At 41.3% G+C, this 17500-nt stretch overlaps 1 protein-coding gene across 8 annotated transcripts in view; it reads left to right on the forward strand.

Moving 5' to 3' along the window:
* LOC135095586 (ankyrin-1-like) overlaps positions 1–17500 on the forward strand; it is a 48975-nt gene that overhangs the window by 895 nt on the left and 30580 nt on the right. For 2 of the 8 annotated variants that reach the window (XM_063996494.1, XM_063996499.1), the window contains exons 1-2: positions 1–1686; positions 11894–11994. The exon at positions 1–1686 is cut by the window's left edge and continues 167 nt beyond it. In XM_063996494.1, coding sequence (XP_063852564.1) covers positions 11929–11994 — 66 coding nt within the window. In that variant the 5' untranslated portion in view covers positions 1–1686; positions 11894–11928. Of the gene's footprint in view, positions 1687–3594; positions 3748–4328; positions 4483–11893; positions 11995–17500 lie in introns of those variants that run through there. The other 6 variants (XM_063996496.1, XM_063996492.1, XM_063996495.1 and 3 more) reach the window with 5 other exon arrangements.

The following is a 17500-nucleotide window of genomic DNA, read 5'->3' on the forward strand; positions in this document are numbered from 1 at the left end:
TGGAAGGATTAGGTGGAGAAAAGAATGAGGAAAGTACACCTCAGTGCCAGACACTATCACCTCTGTTATGCGCTCAGCACACAAAGACCGGTCTTTGTCATGGAAGCAGTAGTCATTCCAAGGAAAATCAGCAAAATACCTCCTCAGGTCCCCTAAACTAACAGAGGCAAAACGCCAGTGGCACCTCCGCTTAGGGGGATGCTGAGGAGGGATTGGAGTGATAGGAAGAAAATATGAAATTGTGATTGGAGGAGCCCAATGGAGAAGAGAGGGTCACAGCATAAGCAGAAGGATTAGAGGTCAGGAAAAGGTCAAGAATGTTGGGCGTATCTCCAAGACGGTCAGGAATATGAGTAGGGTGTTGTACCAATTGCTCTAGGTCGTGGAGGATAGCAAAGTTGAAGGCTAGTTCACCAGTGAAGGGAGATGTCACGTGTGTTTTTTCTAACTGAACATTAATTGTGCTGATTGAATATTAGTTGTGTTTATGAATCTGATATTGTCTTTGTTCGTGCATGATGATTGTGTTGATCAATGAATATGTTGAAGAGATATAAAGTGATACCAAGTAACTTTAAACGAATTGAGGATGAATGCCAGTGAGAAATTTTGACTTGTAAGAGATGTAAATAATTAGTAGTTACCAATTAAAATATGAAAATGTTTGTGAGTTTTCCAGTAGCCTTTATGTACCAAATCCATACAGTATCTTGGACCACGACAGTGTGGTGTGTGCTGTGCTTGCTGGACTGTGTAATCCCACACACTATTGGTGGCTGTTGATGTGGTGTGTGATGTGCTTGTTGGCCTGTGTAATCCCACACACTGTTGCTGCCTGGATGACTGGCTGGTGTGTGGTGTGCAGTGTAGTGTGGTGTGTGATGCACTTGTTGGCTTGTGTTATCCTGTACACTGCTGCTGGGTGACTGGCTGGTGTGTGGTGTGCAGTGTAGTATGGTGTGTGATGTACTTGTTGGCTTGTGTTATCCTGTACACTGGTGCTGGGTGACTGGCCGGTGTGTGGTGTGCAGTGTAGTGTGGTTGTTGGCCTGTGTAATCCTATACACTGGTGCTGGCTGCCTAGTGTGTAGTGTAGTGTTTGGTGACGTGGTGATTTCTTTTTTTTATATATAGGAGAGACACCGGCCAAGGGCAACAAAAATCAAAGAAAAAAAAAAGCTCATTAAGATGCCAGTTACCGAATAGGGTCCGAAGTCTTAGTAAAAAAATTGAAAGATAAGTGTCTTGAAACCTCCCTCTTGAAGGAATTTAAGTCGTGGGAAGGTGGAAATACAGAAACAGGCAGGGAGTTCCAGTCTACCAGAGAAAGGGATGATTGCTTAAGAATACTAGTTAACTCTTGCATTTAGAGAGGTGGACAGAATAGGGGTGAGAGAAAGAAGAAAGTCTTGTGCAGTGAGGCCGCGGGAGGAGGGGAGGCATGCACTTAGCATGAACAGAAGAGCAGTTAGCATGGAAATAGTGGTAGAAGACAGCTAGAGATGCAACACAGCGGCGATGACACAGAGGCTGAAGACAGTTAGTTGAGGAGAGAAGTTGGTGAGACGAAAAGATTTTGATTTCACCCTGTCTAAAAGAGCGGTATGACTGGAGCTCCCGCAGACATGTGAAGCATACTCCATACATGGACGGATAAGGCCCTTGTACAGTCAACAGCTGGGGGAGGTGAGAAAAACTGGCAAAGACGTCTCAGTGTGGTGTGGTTTGTGCAGTACAGTGTGGTGTGTTGTGATGTTGTGCAGTGTGGTGTAGTGTGGTGTGATGTGGTGAGGCGTGGTGTACTGTAGTGTGATGTGATGTGGTGTGACACAGTGTGGTGTGGTGTGGTGTGGTGTGGTGTGTTGGTGAAGTGTAGTGTGCTGCAGTGCAGTGTGGTGTGGTAAAGTGTGATTTGGTGTGGTGTGGGATGGTGTAGTGTGGTGGAATGTGGTGTGGTGGAATGTGGTGTGGTGTGACGCAGTGTGGTGTGGTGTGGTGCAGTGTGGTGTGGTGTAGTGCGGTGTGGTGCAGTGTGGTGTGCTGTGATGCAGTGTGCTATAGTGTGGTGTGATACAGTGTTGTGTGGTGTAGAGTGAAGCAGTGTTGTGTGGTGTGGTGCAGTGTTGTGTGGTGTGGTGTGGTGTGGTGTGGAGGGGCATGGTGTGGTGTGGGGCAGTGTGATGTGGTGCAGTGTGGTGTTGTGTGGTGTTGTGTGATATAGTGTGGTACAGAGTGATGTGGTACTGTGGTGTGGTGTGGTGCAATGTGGTGTAGTGTGATATGGTACAGTGTGGTTTGGTGCATTATGGTGTGCTGTGGTTCAGTGTGGTGGGGTACAGTGTGGTGTGGTGTGATGTGGTGCAGTGTGGTGTGGTGTGGTGGGTGCAGTGTGATGCAGTGTGGTTTGGTGTAGTGTGGTGTGGTGTGATGCAGTGTGGTTTGGTGTGGTGTGATGTGTTGTGGTGCAGTGTGGTGCAGTGTGGCGTGTTGTGGTGTGGTATGGTGTGGTGCAGTGTGGTGATGATCTTGATGATGATGACGGTTGGTGATAGTGATAGAGGTAGTGGTTGTGGTGGTGGTGGCGGTAGTGGTAGTGCTACTGCTGCTGATGATGATGTTCTTTTTGGTGATGGTGATTGTGATGCAGTAATGGTGATGTGGTTGAAGGTGGGGGGAGAGCAAGGTTCTGAAGAAGGGTCTCAAGACGTGAGCACAAAGCGGTGTCAGAGCCCAAGGTCATTTATGGACTTTTAAACTTCCATTTACTACAGTTGTCACCATGAATGCCTGCCATGTATTTTTGACGCTATTTTCATTACAAGTAGTGTTAGCAGTTGATCACTTAGGTCAACAAAAGATACTGTCAAAGTGGCTTTTCTGTTCTGATAAAGAGTACAGTTGTATGCAGGGACAGACGGTAGGCGGGTAAGCAGAGTCTGGTTAGTTACACACACACACACACACACACACACACAAACACCAAAGATGGGATTCTCATGACTCAGTATCTACAGTAGGCACAAGGTAGAATAAGAAATGGAGGAGAAGGAAGTCCTCCCCCTCTTCTTCCTCCTCCTTCTCTATTACCTTTCTAGGTTTTCTATTAATGAAAGGCCGCTAACATTTACTTATGAATGAAAAAACGAAAAATTTTAACGAAAAATAAAGAGAGATATCATGTCTGGAAATCGCGAGCACACGCGCGCTTGTGTGTGTGTGTGTGTGTGTGTGTGTGTGTGAACAGAATTTCAGTGCAAATAGAAAAAATTCACCTCCATCTCTGCAGTTTTCCCTGAGGTTCCTCCTCCTTCTCCTCCTTCTCATTCTAATTCACCTGTGCAAGGACCCAAAGGTTTAATTGTTTTCAGGTTATGGTTATGTGTATATCGCTGGCAACTTCCACCACATCCTCTCTCTCTCTCTCTCTCTCTCTCTCTCTCTCTCTCTCTCTCTCTCTCTCTCTCTCTCTCATTGCATATCTTATTCTTACTTGTCTCTTCACTATATATTTAATAATGTTTTCCATATTCATTATCTTTCTTATACCTTACAACACACACACACACACACGCACACACACACACACACACACACACAAAGAGTTTTCCTGTTATGCACTGACTGCACTAAGGCAGTAGGTTGAAAGAGTTGCTACACGTAGTCTCCTAGACCTAGAGCATTCTCATGTGAGTGTGTGTGGTGTCACATGAGGGAAGCAGGTGTGCTGTAGGCTGACAGCCGTTTTGGGTAAGTAGAGAGAGAGAGAGAGAGAGAGAGAGAGAGAGAGAGAGAGAGAGAGAGAGAGAGAGAGAGAGAGAGAGAGAGAGAGAGAGAGAGAGAAAATGTGTCAGGGATTAAGAGATTATGACAGAGACTAGTTGCAGAGATGTGAATCGGTGATGATGCTCGTAGGCGTGTCCCGGTATGGCACGGGCGTGGGCGAGATGATATGTGCATGGGCGGAGAAAGTGGCATGAGTGTGGCAATGGGCGTGGCTGTGGCTGTGGCAGGGAATCGGTAGGAGCGAAGTCCTTCCCTCCCGGCCCGTTAGTCAAGGCCCAGTGTTGCCAGATCTACCGATAAACCGGAATACTGGATATTTGATGGATCTACCGATATACCGAATGATTTCGAAAAGAAGGTCAAATATACTTGATTTTCGATCAGACCTACCGAGAAATCTACTGAAATTCAGTGTCATGAGAGAGAGAGAGAGAGAGAGAGAGAGAGAGAGAGAGAGAGAGAGAGAGAGAGAGAGAGAGAGAGAGAGAGAGAGAGATGTGGGGGAAAGGTGGGGTGTGGTGACTAACTGAACGTGTCTTGTTCATGTGTCGATTCTAGGCTGACGGACAACAACAAACCGAGACTGGCTCAGCCAGTCTCGGTTTGCTGTTGTCACTGGCTCGGCCTCGGTCAGTATATGTGTCTCAGTGTCTGCAGGCTGTACCGTTCTCAAACACCTAAGCCTACACCCACGCACCTGTAGGTCTTTAGATAATATATTTAAGGTGTTTAGAAATTTAATTTTTGTGTTCATTTAAAAAATAGAGTCTCAAATATTAGCGGGCTGCATCGTTTGTGAAGGAAAAGTGGGTGGTGTGTGTTACTTTTTTTTTTTTTATGTAGGAGGGACACTGGCCGAGGGCAACAAAAATCCAATAAAAAAAAAAAAAACCCACTGATGTGCCACTCCCAGAAAAGTTTAGAAAGTGGTAGACAAAAATTGAAGGATAAGTGTCTTGAAACCTCCCTCTTGAATGGATTTAAGTCATAGGAAGGTGAAAATACAGAAGCAGGCAGGGAGTAGAGAAAGGGATAAATGATTGAGAATACTGGTTAACTCTTGCATTAGAGAGATGGACAGAATAGGGATGAGAGAAAGAAGAATGTCTTGTGCAGCGAGGCCGCGGGAGGAGGGGAGGCATGAAGTTAGCAAGGTCAGAAGAGCAGTTAGCATGAAAAAAGCGGTAGAAGACAGCTAGATATGCAACATTGCGGCGATGAGAGAGAGGCTGAAGACAGTCAGTTAGAGGAGAGGAGTTGATGAGACGAAAAGCTTTTGATTCCATTCTGTCTAGAAGTGCGGTATGAGTGGAACGCTCTCCCCCAGACATGTGAAACATACTCCATACATGGACGGATAAGGCCCTTGTACAGCTGTTAGTGGTTAGCAGCAGTTAGCAGCTGGGTGGTGAGGGGGAGAAAAACTGGCGACGTCTCAGAATACCTAATTTTATAGATGATGTTTTACCTAGAGATGAGATGTGAAGTTTCCAGTTCAGATCATAAGTAGATGACAGACCGAGGATGTTCATTGCAGAAGAGGGGGACAGTTGAGTGTCATTGAAGAAGAGGGGATAGTTGTCTGGAAGGTTGTGTCGAGTTGACAGATGGAGGAATTGAGTTTTTGAGGCACTGAACAATACCAAGTTTGCTCTGCCCCTATTAGAAATTTTAAAAAGATCAGATGTCAGGCGTTCTGTGGCTTCCCTGCGTGAAATGTTTACTTCTTAAAGGGTTGGACGTCTATGAAAAGACGTGGAAAAGTGCAGGGTGGTATCATAAGCGTAGAAGTGGATAGGACAAGAAGTTTGGTTTAGAAGATCATAAATGAATAATAAGAAGAGAGTGGGTGACAGGACAGAACCATGAGGAACACCACTGTTAATATATTTAGGAGAAGAACAGTGACCGTCTACCACAGCAGCAATAGAACGGTCAGAAAGGAAACTTGGGATGAAGTTACAGAGAAGATAGAAGCCGTAGGAGTATCTTTAGATAGACAGGAAATTAAAGCAATAGGGCGGTAGTTTGAGGGATTAGAACAGTCACCCTTTTTAGGAACAGGCTGAATGTAGGCAAACTTCCAGCAAGAAGGAAAGGCAGATGTTGACAGACAGAGATGAAAGATTTTGACTAGGCAAGGTGCAAGCACGGATGCACTGTTTCGGAGAATAATAGGAGGGACCCCATTAGGTCCATAAGCCTTCCGAGGGGTTAGGCCAGCGAGGGCATGGAAAACATCATTGCGAAGAATTTTAATAGGAAGCATGAAGTAGTCAGAGGGTGGAGGAGAGGGAGGAACAAGTCCAGAATCATTCAAGGTAGTGTTTTTAGCAAAGATTTGAGCAAAGAGTTCAGCTTTAGAAATAGATGTGATAGCAGTGGTGCCATCTGGTTGAAATAAAGGAGGGAAAGAAGAAGAAGCAAAGTTATCAGGGATATTTTTGGCTCGATGCCAGAAGTCACGAGGGGAGTTAGATCTTGAAAGATTTTGACACTTTATGTTAATGAAGGAGTTTTTGGCTAGTTGGAGAACAGACTTGCCATGGTTCCAGTCAGAGATATAAAGTGCATGAGATTCTGGTGATGGAAGGTTTAAGTACCTTTCGTGAACCACCTCTCTATCATGTATAGCATGAGAACAAGCTGTGGTGAACCAAGGTTTGGAAGGTCGAGGAAAAGAGTGAGGAATGTACGCCTCCATGCCAGACACTATCACCTCTGTTATGCGCTCAGCACACAAAGACGGGTCTCCGACACGGAAGCAGTAGTCATTCCAAGAAAAATCAGCAAAATACCTCTTTAGGTACCCCCAACTAACAGAAGCAAAACGCTAGTGGCATCTCCGCTTAGGGGGATCATGATGAGGGATTGGAGTGATAGGAAGAAGATATGAAGTAGTGATTGGAGGAGCCCAATGGAGAAGAGAGGGTGACAGCATAAGCAGAAGGATTAGAGGTCAGGAAAAGGTCAAGAATGTTGGGCGTATCTCCAAGACGGTCAGGAATACGAGTAGGGTGTTGCACCAATTGCTCTAGGTCATGGAGGATAGCAAAGTTGTAAGCTAGTTCACCAGGATGGTCAGTGAAGGGAGAGGAAAGCCAAAGCTGGTGGTGAACATTGAAGTCTCCAAGAATGGAGATCTCTGCAAAAGAGAAGAGAGTCAGAATGTGCTCCACTTTGGAAGTTAAGTAGTCAAAGAATTTCTTATAGTCAGAGGAGTTAGGTGAGAGGTATAAAACACGAATAAATTTAGTTTGAGAGTGACTCTGTAGTCATAGCCAGGTGATGGAAAATTCGGAAGATTCAAGAGCGTGGGCACAAGAGCAGGTTAAGTCATTGCGCACATTAACGCTACATCCAGCTTTGGATCGCAAATGAGGATAGAGAAACTAGGAGGGAACAGAAAAGGGGCTACTGTCAATTGTGTCAGACACCTGAGTTCCAGTGAGGAAAAGAAGATGAGGTTTAGAAGAGGAGAGGTGGTGTTCTACAGACTGAAAATTAGATTTTAGACCACGAATGTTGCAGAAGTTAATGAAGAAAAAGTTGAGGGGGTGTCAAGACGCTTAGGGTCGTTCTCAGAAGGGCAGTCCGACCTGGGGACATTTGTGGTCCCCTCCCCAGATGGGGACTGCGAGGCTGGTGTAAGTCTCCATGATAATTTTGAAATTTTGAGTGAATGGTGTGTTTGCTATTAGGTGCTTGTAGTTTTGTGTGGAGGAAGAGAGTTGTCTTTAGAGGGCAGGCTGTGACTGCCCCCTTGTGTTGTGAGACACAAAGGGAAACGTTCAGTGAGGTCACAGCTGGATTTAGTGATAAGTTCACAGCACCCCCTGATCCAGTGCTTTAGACCTCACTGGGAGTAATTATCGTTTCGGCAGGTGCCTACTGCCTCCTCCTGTGTACTTCCTCCTTCTGTGTGTGTGTGGGTGTGTGTGTGTGTGTCCATGTTTTTGTGTATGTGTGTGTGCGTATGTCCATGTTGGTTTGTGTGTGTGTGTGTGTGAGTGTGATTCACGTACTGTCGTCTGCTGGTCATCCAGCCAGCCATTCCCCTACGGTAAGAGCTCAGAGTTCATAGTGGCAGATCTTTTGGGTAGGACTGAGACCACTGACACACCACACACCGGGACAACGAGGTCACAACCCCTCAGGTTACATCCCATACCTACTTGCTGTTAGGTGAACAGGGGCTACACATTAAGAGGTTTGCCCATTTTCCCCGCCGCGACCGGGATTCGAATCCAGGCCTTCTTGGTTGTGAGCCGAGCGTGCTAACCTCTACACTACACGGTGTGTGTGTGTGTGTGTGTGTTTGAGTTTTTTTTTTTTTTATGTAGAAGGGACACTGGCCAACGGCAACAAAAATCAAATTAAAAAAAAAGCCCACTGAGATGCCAGTCCCAGAAAATGGTCCAAAGCGGTAGTAAAAAAATGAAGGATAAATGTCTTGAAACCTCCCTCTTGAAGGAATTCAAGTCATAGGAAGGTGGAAATGCAGAAACAGGTAAGGAGCTCCAGAGTTTACCTGAGAGAGGGATGAAGGATTGAGAATACTGGTTAACTCTTGCATTAGAGAGGTGGACAGAATAGGGGTGAGATAAAGAAGAAAGTCTTGTGCAGGGAGGCTGCGAGAGGAGGGGAGGCATGCAGTTAGCAAGATCAGAAGAGCAGTTAGCATGAAAATAGCGGTAGAAGACAGCTAGAGATGCAACATTGTGGCGATGAGAGAGAGGCTGAAGACAGTCAATTAGAGAAGAGGAGTTGTTGAGACGAAAAGCTTTTGATTCCACCCTGTCTAGAAGAGCAGTATGAGTGGAACCCCCCCAGACATGTGAAGCATACTCCATACATGGACGGATAAGGCCCTTGTACAAAATACTTGAAAAAACAATAGCAAAGAGACTGACTGTATTTCTAGAATCGTTCAACCTGCTATCAAACAGTCAATTTGGATTCCGGAAAAATAAATCTACAGAAACAGCAGTACTGAAGTTTACAAGCATATACATATACATATACAAGAATATGGAGAGAAAGAACTATGTAGTAGGGTTTTTTTCTTGATTTGAGTAAAGCATTTGACTCTATAGATCAAAACATATTATTAGATAAGCTAGAAAACATTTGAAACTAAAATTGTTTGCTACTTACCTGTAAGGTAGGAAACAGTCTGTATTTTGTAACAATTATATGTCAAATAAAAAAAAAAAACTATTATTAAAGGTGTGCCACAAGGTTCTATATTAGGCCCTATATTATTTTTCATATACATCAGTGATATATGTAATGCTAGTGATATGCTTTGTTACTTTCTATTTGTCGATGATACAAGCCTTCTAACAGATAATGATTTGTGTAATTTAAATGTAAAATTAAATCAAGAATTCCATAACATATTCAAATGGGTAACCGCTAATAAATTAACAGTAAACATTAATGAAACTAACTTCCTATTGTTTCAAAGACGCTCTGTTGTCAGTAATTTTGAACAGTTTCCTATGGAGGCTGTGAGCTAAATCGTGTTTCTTCTACAAAATTCTTAGGAGTTATTATTGATGAAAATTTAAATTGGGAAAAAGCATATACAGTCGGTGTGCTCAAACTTATCAAAGACTTGTGGGATTTTATTCAGAATTAGGTACAATGTTACAAGTGAAGCCTTACATAGCTTATATCATTCATTATGTTACTCGTACCTTATTAACTGTTCATCGATCTGGGGCTGCACTTGGCCTACGGCTGTGAATGATGTCTATGTAGCACAAAGGAAAATAGTAAGAACCATTGCCTTCAAAGTTAAATATGACTCCACCGACTTAAATATACTAACTTTCGACCTCTTAAAGAAATATTTCATAGCGCTAACCATATATACAAATGTTAATGGTAATGATCCAAATAGCATGTTTAATGTATTCCACCATAGCCAAGGTACCCGAGGAAATCATCTTAATTTCATTTGCCCACAAGCGAGAACTAGTCTGTACACATTTTTCCACACACTGTGTTGGTCCTAAAGTATGGAACGTATTGCCTGATAGTAGAAAAAAATTGTTGTTTTTTTCAATATTTTCAAAAGTAAAATGAAAAAGTTCTTATTTAATAGTCTAAGTCAAAACTAGGATCTGTATGAAAGTTTTATTATTTTTTGTACATATGAATGATATAGCTTATTACAAACATAACTTATCTTAAGGATATTAGCTTCTAAAAAATAGTGCAATAATATTATTTATTTATTACTGTTCTATATGATTTGTATTGTTGCCCTGCCCTCTATATAAGTTGCATTTATATGTATATCACTCCTGTGTCCACTAGAGAGCTTCGGCTCAGGGGGCTAGTGCCCAATGGATCATGTAATACTACTTCTGTGTAAAAAAAAAAAAAAAAGCTATTCTGGGCAATAAACAATCAATCAATTAAATAAAAAAAATAAACAAAATTAAGTTAGCAGCTGGGGGGAAGGGGGGTGAAAAAAAAACTGGCAGAGACATCTCAGAACACCTAACTTCATAGAAGCTGTTTTAGCTAGAGATGAGATGTGAAGTTTCCAGTTCAGATTATAAGTAAAGGACAGACCGAGGATGTTCAGTGTAGAAGAGCGGGACAGTTGAGTGTCATCCTCTTCTACACTGAATATCCTCAGTCTGTCGTTTACTTATAAAGGACAGGTGAGTGTGAGTGTGTGTGTGTGTGTGTGTGTGTGTGTGTGTGTGTGTGTGTGTGTGTGTCACTTGGGTGTTTTTACAATGCCGTTTCCCTGATCCGGAGGGGTGAGATGGTATCTCTCTTTGAACAGCCTGTCAGTTGTCCGCCTGTTGGGACTGGCTGGGTTCTGTGCACAGCAAGGGACTTGCGGTAAATTTGTTTGTGTTGGCTTTTATTTTCAATATTCTTTCTTTTGTTTTTCAGTGTGCTCCTTTTTCTTTCTGTTTTCTTCACTATGTTTGTTTTTATTTTGATTTTAGGGGTGACATTTTGTTTTCTACAATTGGCATGTATTGTCATGTTATTGGCCGAATTTACCTTGAAAAGGAACACGTTTTCTTAGTGTCCCCGTGTTCCGGTTACCTGCCTTGCGGACATTATCCTCATTATTGGTTACAAGTTAGTGTAAGGCTTATTTACTCATTTTATATCATGTAGTATTATTCTCTTCATAATTTAAGTTCTCTTTATCTTTGTATGTATAAGGGAGGAAATATATTTGAGGTGGAGATATGTTGAAACGAGGGGAGCTTCAGTGAGCAACAATACATTCCAAGGAGGGGAAGGCAGAGCGCTTTAGGTCGTGAGGTAGAACGGAGAGGAGGCGTCTCTCAGGGACGTCACATCTTGTGAGGTGTGAGGAGAGGAAATATGGGAATTATCGTTTGGGGACGCGATGATGGAATCTGAGTAAATTCCGGCGGCTGAGGGAAATAATTCAGTGGGCGGTGGAGGTGTAAACGGGTTGTGGTGTTGTGTGAAGTGACGAGAACGTCATGTATTAACGTGTACTACCTCATGTTGCTTGTGAATTATCATTAGTATCAATATATATGGTCGTAACATAGAATAATCGTATTTTCTACTCCCCCAACACTGATCTGGTATTAGAGGTGATTCCAGGTGTGCTGCGTTAAGGTAAGCGTACAGTTAGAGGGTGTAATTCTGGCGATTTCGGATAGGTTGGGTAGGCAATCGAAGCCTTTAAAAATCCAGATATTTAAAAACTTTCCGGGATCAGTGTACCGTCCACTTTCTTGGAAAGATAACCGGCATCGTACGATCGTAAGTGAATAGCGATCGTAACAGTATATAACAATGATTTATAAATGATTACCTATTCTTTATCAAAAATAGAGACCCAATACATTCATATATATATTCTGAGTCATAGAACTAAATAATTTTTTTTTACTTTTTTTTTTTTTTTTCTTCTGGAAAAGAGAGCACATTTATTTAAAAAAAAAACGTCACTACAGTGTGCATGAGCTTAGAAAAGATTGGAAAGACATTAAGCGAAAGGACTGCTTGGACACCTGAGAGTGGCCAAGGCTGTGGTACAGGCGCTCTAGAATGTACCTGTTGTGTGATCTGTCTTTGTGTATACTGGCAGGTTACCTCAGAGCAACACACGTCCTACATCCCACCATGGCATCCAACCTACATCACCACGTACAAGAATTTCTTGAGGCAATTCAACAACTACTAACAACGGTAAGGAGGGAGCGGTAGGATTATTTTGTGATAATAGTAATAATGATAATAATAAAAATAATAATAATAATAATTATTATTATTATTGTTACTATTATTATTATTATTATTATTATTATTATTATTATTATTATTATTATTGTTATTATTATTGTTATTATTATTATTATCATTATTATTATTATTATTATTATTATTATTATTATTATTATCATTATTATAATTATTATTATTATTGTTATTATTATTATTATTATTATTATTATTATTATTATTATTATTATTATTATTATTATTATTATTATTATTATTATTATTATTATTTATTATCATCTTTTTTATTATTATTATTATTATTATTATTATTATTATTATTATTATTATTATTATTATTATGATCATTATCATTATTATTATTATTATTATTACTATTATAAGGCCCTTGTACAAAGCTAGTAGCTGGAGGGGGTGAGAAAAACTGGCAGAGCCGTGTCAGAGCGCCCAACTTCATTGAAGCAGTTTTAGTTACAGATGAGATGTGAAGTTTCCTGTTTAGATGATCAGTAAAGGACAGACTGAAGATGTTCAGTGTAGAGGTAAAGAACAGTTGAGTGTCAATGAAGAAGAGGGGATAGTTGTCTGGAAGGTTATATCGAGTTGATGGATGGAGGAATTGAGTTTTTGAGGCATTAAACAAAAAGCAATTTAGACTTAATAATAATAATAATAATAATAATAATAATAATAATAATAATAATAATAATAATAATAACAATAACAATAATAATAATAATAATTATAATAACAATAACAATAATAATAATAATAATAATAATAATAATAGATTTAGGAGAAGACGGTGACCGTCTACTACAGCATCAATTGAACTGTCAGTAAGGAAACTTGAGAAGAAGTTACAGAGAGAAGGATAAAAGCCGTAGGAGGGTAGTTTGGAAATCAAAGCTTTGTTCCAGACTCTATCAAAAGCTTTTGATATGTCCAAGGCAACAGCAAAAGTTTCACCAAAATCTCTAAAGGAAGATGACCAAGATTCAGTAAGGAAAGCCAGAAAATCACAAGTAGAGCGGCCTTGACAGAAGATATACTGGCGATCAGATAGAAGGTTGTGAAGTGATAGATGTTTAAGAATTTTCCTGTTAAGGATAGATTCAAAAACTTTAGATAGGCAGGGAATTAAATCAATAGGACGGTAGTTTGAGGGATTATGACGGTCACCCTTTTTAGGAACAGGCTGAATGTAGGGAAACTTCCAGCAGGAAGGAAAGGTAGATGTTGACAGGCATAGCTGAAAGATTTTGACTGGACAAGATGCAAGCACGGAGGCACAGTTTCGGAGAACAATAGGAGGGACCCCATCAGGTCCATAAGCCTTCCGAGGGTTTAGGCCAGCGAGGGCATGGAAAACATCATTGTGAAGAGTTTTAATAGGTGGCACGAAGCAGTCAAAGGGTGGAGGAGAGGGAGGAACAAGCCCAGAATCATTCATCCTAGGTAGTGTAAGAATTTGGCTGGGCAAAGTTCAACCACGGAGGCGCAGTTTCGGAGAATAATAAGAGAAACCCTATCAGGTCCATAGACCTTCCGAAAATTAAGGCCAGCGAGTGCATGGAAAACATCACTGCAAATAATCTGAATGGGCAGCATGAAGTAATCGGAGGGTGGAGGACAGAGAGGAAGAAGCCATGAGTCGTCGAATAAAGATTTTTTTAGCAAAGGTTTGAGCAAAGAACTCAGCTTCAGAGATAGATGAGATGGCAATGGTGTTATCAGTTTGAAACAGAGGAGGGAAAAATAAGGAAACAAAGATATTACAGATTTTTTTTTATTTATTTTTTTCTTATTTATTTTTATTATTATTATTTTTATTTATTTATTTATTTTTATTTGGTAGATGTTAGAGCTCACGAAAGAAGTTAGCTTGCAATATTTTAATGAGGGAGTTTTTGGCTCATTGGAGAACATATTGTGCATAATTATGTCCAGAAATGCAAAGTGCATGAGATTCAGGCTCAAAAATTCTTTTTTTGTCCTCGTTTGTCATGCATAGCACGAGAACAGTCTGTGTTAAACCGAGGTTTAGAAGGTTTAGGGCCAGACACTATCACCTCTATTATCCGCTCAGCACACGGAGATGGATCTCTGATACGAAAGAATTAGTCATTTCATGAAAAACCAGCATAATACCTCCTCAGGTAACCCAAACAAGTAGAGAGAAGACACCAAAGGCACCTCTGCCATGGGGGATTCTGAGGAAGGACTGGAACGATAGGACAAGACGCAGATATGAGGGTGTGATCGGAAGATACCAACAGAGAAGATAGGGTGACAGCATAAGCAGAAGGATTAGAGGTTAGGAAAAGGTCAAGAATGTTCCTGGACGGTCAGGAATACCAGTAGGGTGTTACACTCATTGTTCTAGGTCGTGGAGGATTGAAAAGTTAAAGGCTAGTTTAACAGGATGGTCAGTGAAGGGAGAGGAAAGCCAAAGCTGGTGGTGAACATTGAAGTCCCCAAGAATTGAGATCTCCACAGAAATGAAGAGAGAATGTCAGAATGTGCTAGCTACACTTTGGAAGTCAAGTAATCAAATAATTTCTTAAAGTCAGAAGAGTTAGGTGAGAGGTATACAGCACAGATATATTTAGTTTGAGAGTGACTCTGCCTACCAGATGGTAGGATATCTGGAGAATTAAATAGGAAGGGCACTAGAGCAGGTTGGGCCGTCCTGCTCATAGATGCAACATCCTGCTTTGGATTGAAAATGAGAATACAGAAAGTAGGAGGGAACAGAAAAGGAGTTACTGTCAGTTACCTGAAACACTTGCATTTCAGTGAGGAAGAGAAGACTTATATATATATATATATATATATATATATATATATATATATATATATATATATATATATATATATATATATATATATATATATATATATATATATATATATATATATATATATATATATATATATATATATATATATATATATATATATAACAACACCCTACTCGTATTCCTGACCGTCTTGGAGATACGCCCAACATTCTTGACCTTTTCCTGACCTCTAATCCTTCTGCTTATGCTGTCACCCATTCTTCTCCGTTGGGCTCCTCCGATCACAATCTCATATCTTTATCTTGTCCTATCACTCCAATCCCTCCTCAGGATCCCCCTAAGCGAAGGTGCCTCTGGCGTTTTGCCTCTACTAGTTGGGGGGACCTGAGGAGGTATTTTGCTGATTTTCCTTGGAATGACTACTGCTTCCGTGTCAGAGACCCGTCTTTGTGTGCTGAGCGCATAACAGAGGTGATAGTGTCTGGCATGGAGGCGTACATTCCTCACTCTTTTTCTCGTCCTAAACCTTCTAAACCTTGGTTTAACACAGCTTGTTCTCGTGCTATACATGATAGAGAGGTGGCCCACAAAAGGTACTTAAGCCTTCCTTCACCAGAATCTCATGCACTTTATATTTCTGCCCGGAACCATGCCAAGTCTGTTCTCCAACTAGCCAAAAACTCCTTCATTAACAGAAAATGTCAAAACCTTTCAAGATCTAACTCCCCTCGTGATTTCTGGCATCTAGCCAAAAATATCTCCAATAACTTTGCTTCTTCTTCTTTCCCTCCTCTACTTCAACCAGATGGCACCACTGCTATCACATCTATTTCTAAAGCTGAACTCTTTGCTCAAACCTTTGCTAAAAACTCTACCTTGGACGATTCTGGGGTTGTTCCTCCCTCTCCTCCACCCTCTGACTACTTCATGCCACGTATTAAAATTCTTCGTAATGATGTTTTCCATGCCCTCGCTGGCCTAAACCCTCGGAAGGCTTATGGACCTGATGGGGTCCCTCCTATTGTTCTCCGAAACTGTGCCTCCGTGCTTGCACCTTGCCTAGTCAAACTCTTTCAGCTCTGTCTGTCAACATCTACCTTTCCTTCTTGCTGGAAGTTTGCCTACCTTCAACCTGTTCCTAAAAAGGGTGACCGCTCTAATCCCTCAAACTACCGTCCTATTGCTTTAATTTCCTGCTTATCTAAAGTTTTTGAATCTATCCTCAACAGGAAGATTCTTAAACATCTATCACTTAACAACCTTCTATCTGATCGCCAGTATGGGTTCCGTCAAGGCCGCTCTACTGGTGATCTTCTGGCTTTCCTTACTGAGTCTTGGTCATCCTCTTTTAGAGACTTTGGTGAAACTTTTGCTGTTGCCTTGGACATATCAAAAGCCTTTGATAGAGTCTGGCACAAAGCTTTGATTTCCAAACTACCCTCCTACGGTTTCTATCCTTCTCTCTGTAACTTCATCTCAAGTTTCCTTTCTGACCGTTCTATTGCTGCTGTGGTAGACGGTCACTGTTCTTCTCCTAAATCTATTAACAGTGGTGTTCCTCAGGGTTCTGTCCTGTCACCCACTCTCTTCTTATTATTCATTAATGATCTTCTAAACCAAACTTCTTGTCCTATCCACTCCTATGCTGATGATACCACCCTGCACTTTTCCACGTCTTTTCATAGACGTCCAACCCTTCAGGAGGTAAACATATCACGCAGGGAAGCCACAGAGCGCCTGACTTCTGATCTTTCTAAAATTTCTGATTGGGGCAGAGCAAACTTGGTATTGTTCAATGCCTCAAAAACTCAATTCCTCCATCTATCAACTCGACACAATCTTCCAGACAACTATCCACTCTTCTTCAATGACACTCAACTGTCCCCCTCTTCTACACTGAACATCCTCGGTCTGTCCTTTACTTATAATCTGAACTGGAAACTTCACATCTCATCTCTAGCTAAAACAGCTTCTATGAAGTTAGGTGTTCTGAGACGTCTCCGCCAGTTTTTCTCACCCCCCCAGCTGCTAACTCTGTACAAGGGCCTTATCCGTCCATGTATGGAGTATGCTTCACATGTCTGGGGGGGTTCCACTCATACTGCTGTTCTAGACAGGGTGGAATCAAAAGCTTTTCGTCTCATCAACTCCTCTCCTCTAACTGACTGTCTTCAGCCCCTCTCTCACCGCCGCAATGTTGCATATCTAGCTGTCTTCTACCGCTATTTTCATGCCAACTGCTCTTCTGATCTTGCTAACTGCATGCCTCCCCTCCTCCCGCGGCCTCGGTGCACAAGACTTTCTTCTTTCTCTCACTCCTATTCTGTCCACCTCTCTAACGCAAGAGTTAACCAGTATTCTCAATCATTCATCCCTTTCTCTGGTAAACTCTGGAACTCCTTGCCTGCTTCTGTATTTCCACCTTCCTATGACTTGAATTCCTTCAAGAGGGAGGTTTCAAGACACTTATCCACCAATTTTTGACCATTGCTTTGACCCTTTTAAGGGACTGGCATTTCAGTGGGCATTTTTTTTTTTATTAGATTTTTGTTGCCCTTGGCCAGTGTCCTTCCTACATAAAAAAAAAAAAAAAAAAAAAAAAATATATATATATATATATATATATATATATATATATATATATATAT

Source organism: Scylla paramamosain, chromosome 49, assembly GCF_035594125.1.
Source record: "Scylla paramamosain isolate STU-SP2022 chromosome 49, ASM3559412v1, whole genome shotgun sequence".
NCBI classification, from domain to species: domain Eukaryota; kingdom Metazoa; phylum Arthropoda; class Malacostraca; order Decapoda; family Portunidae; genus Scylla; species Scylla paramamosain.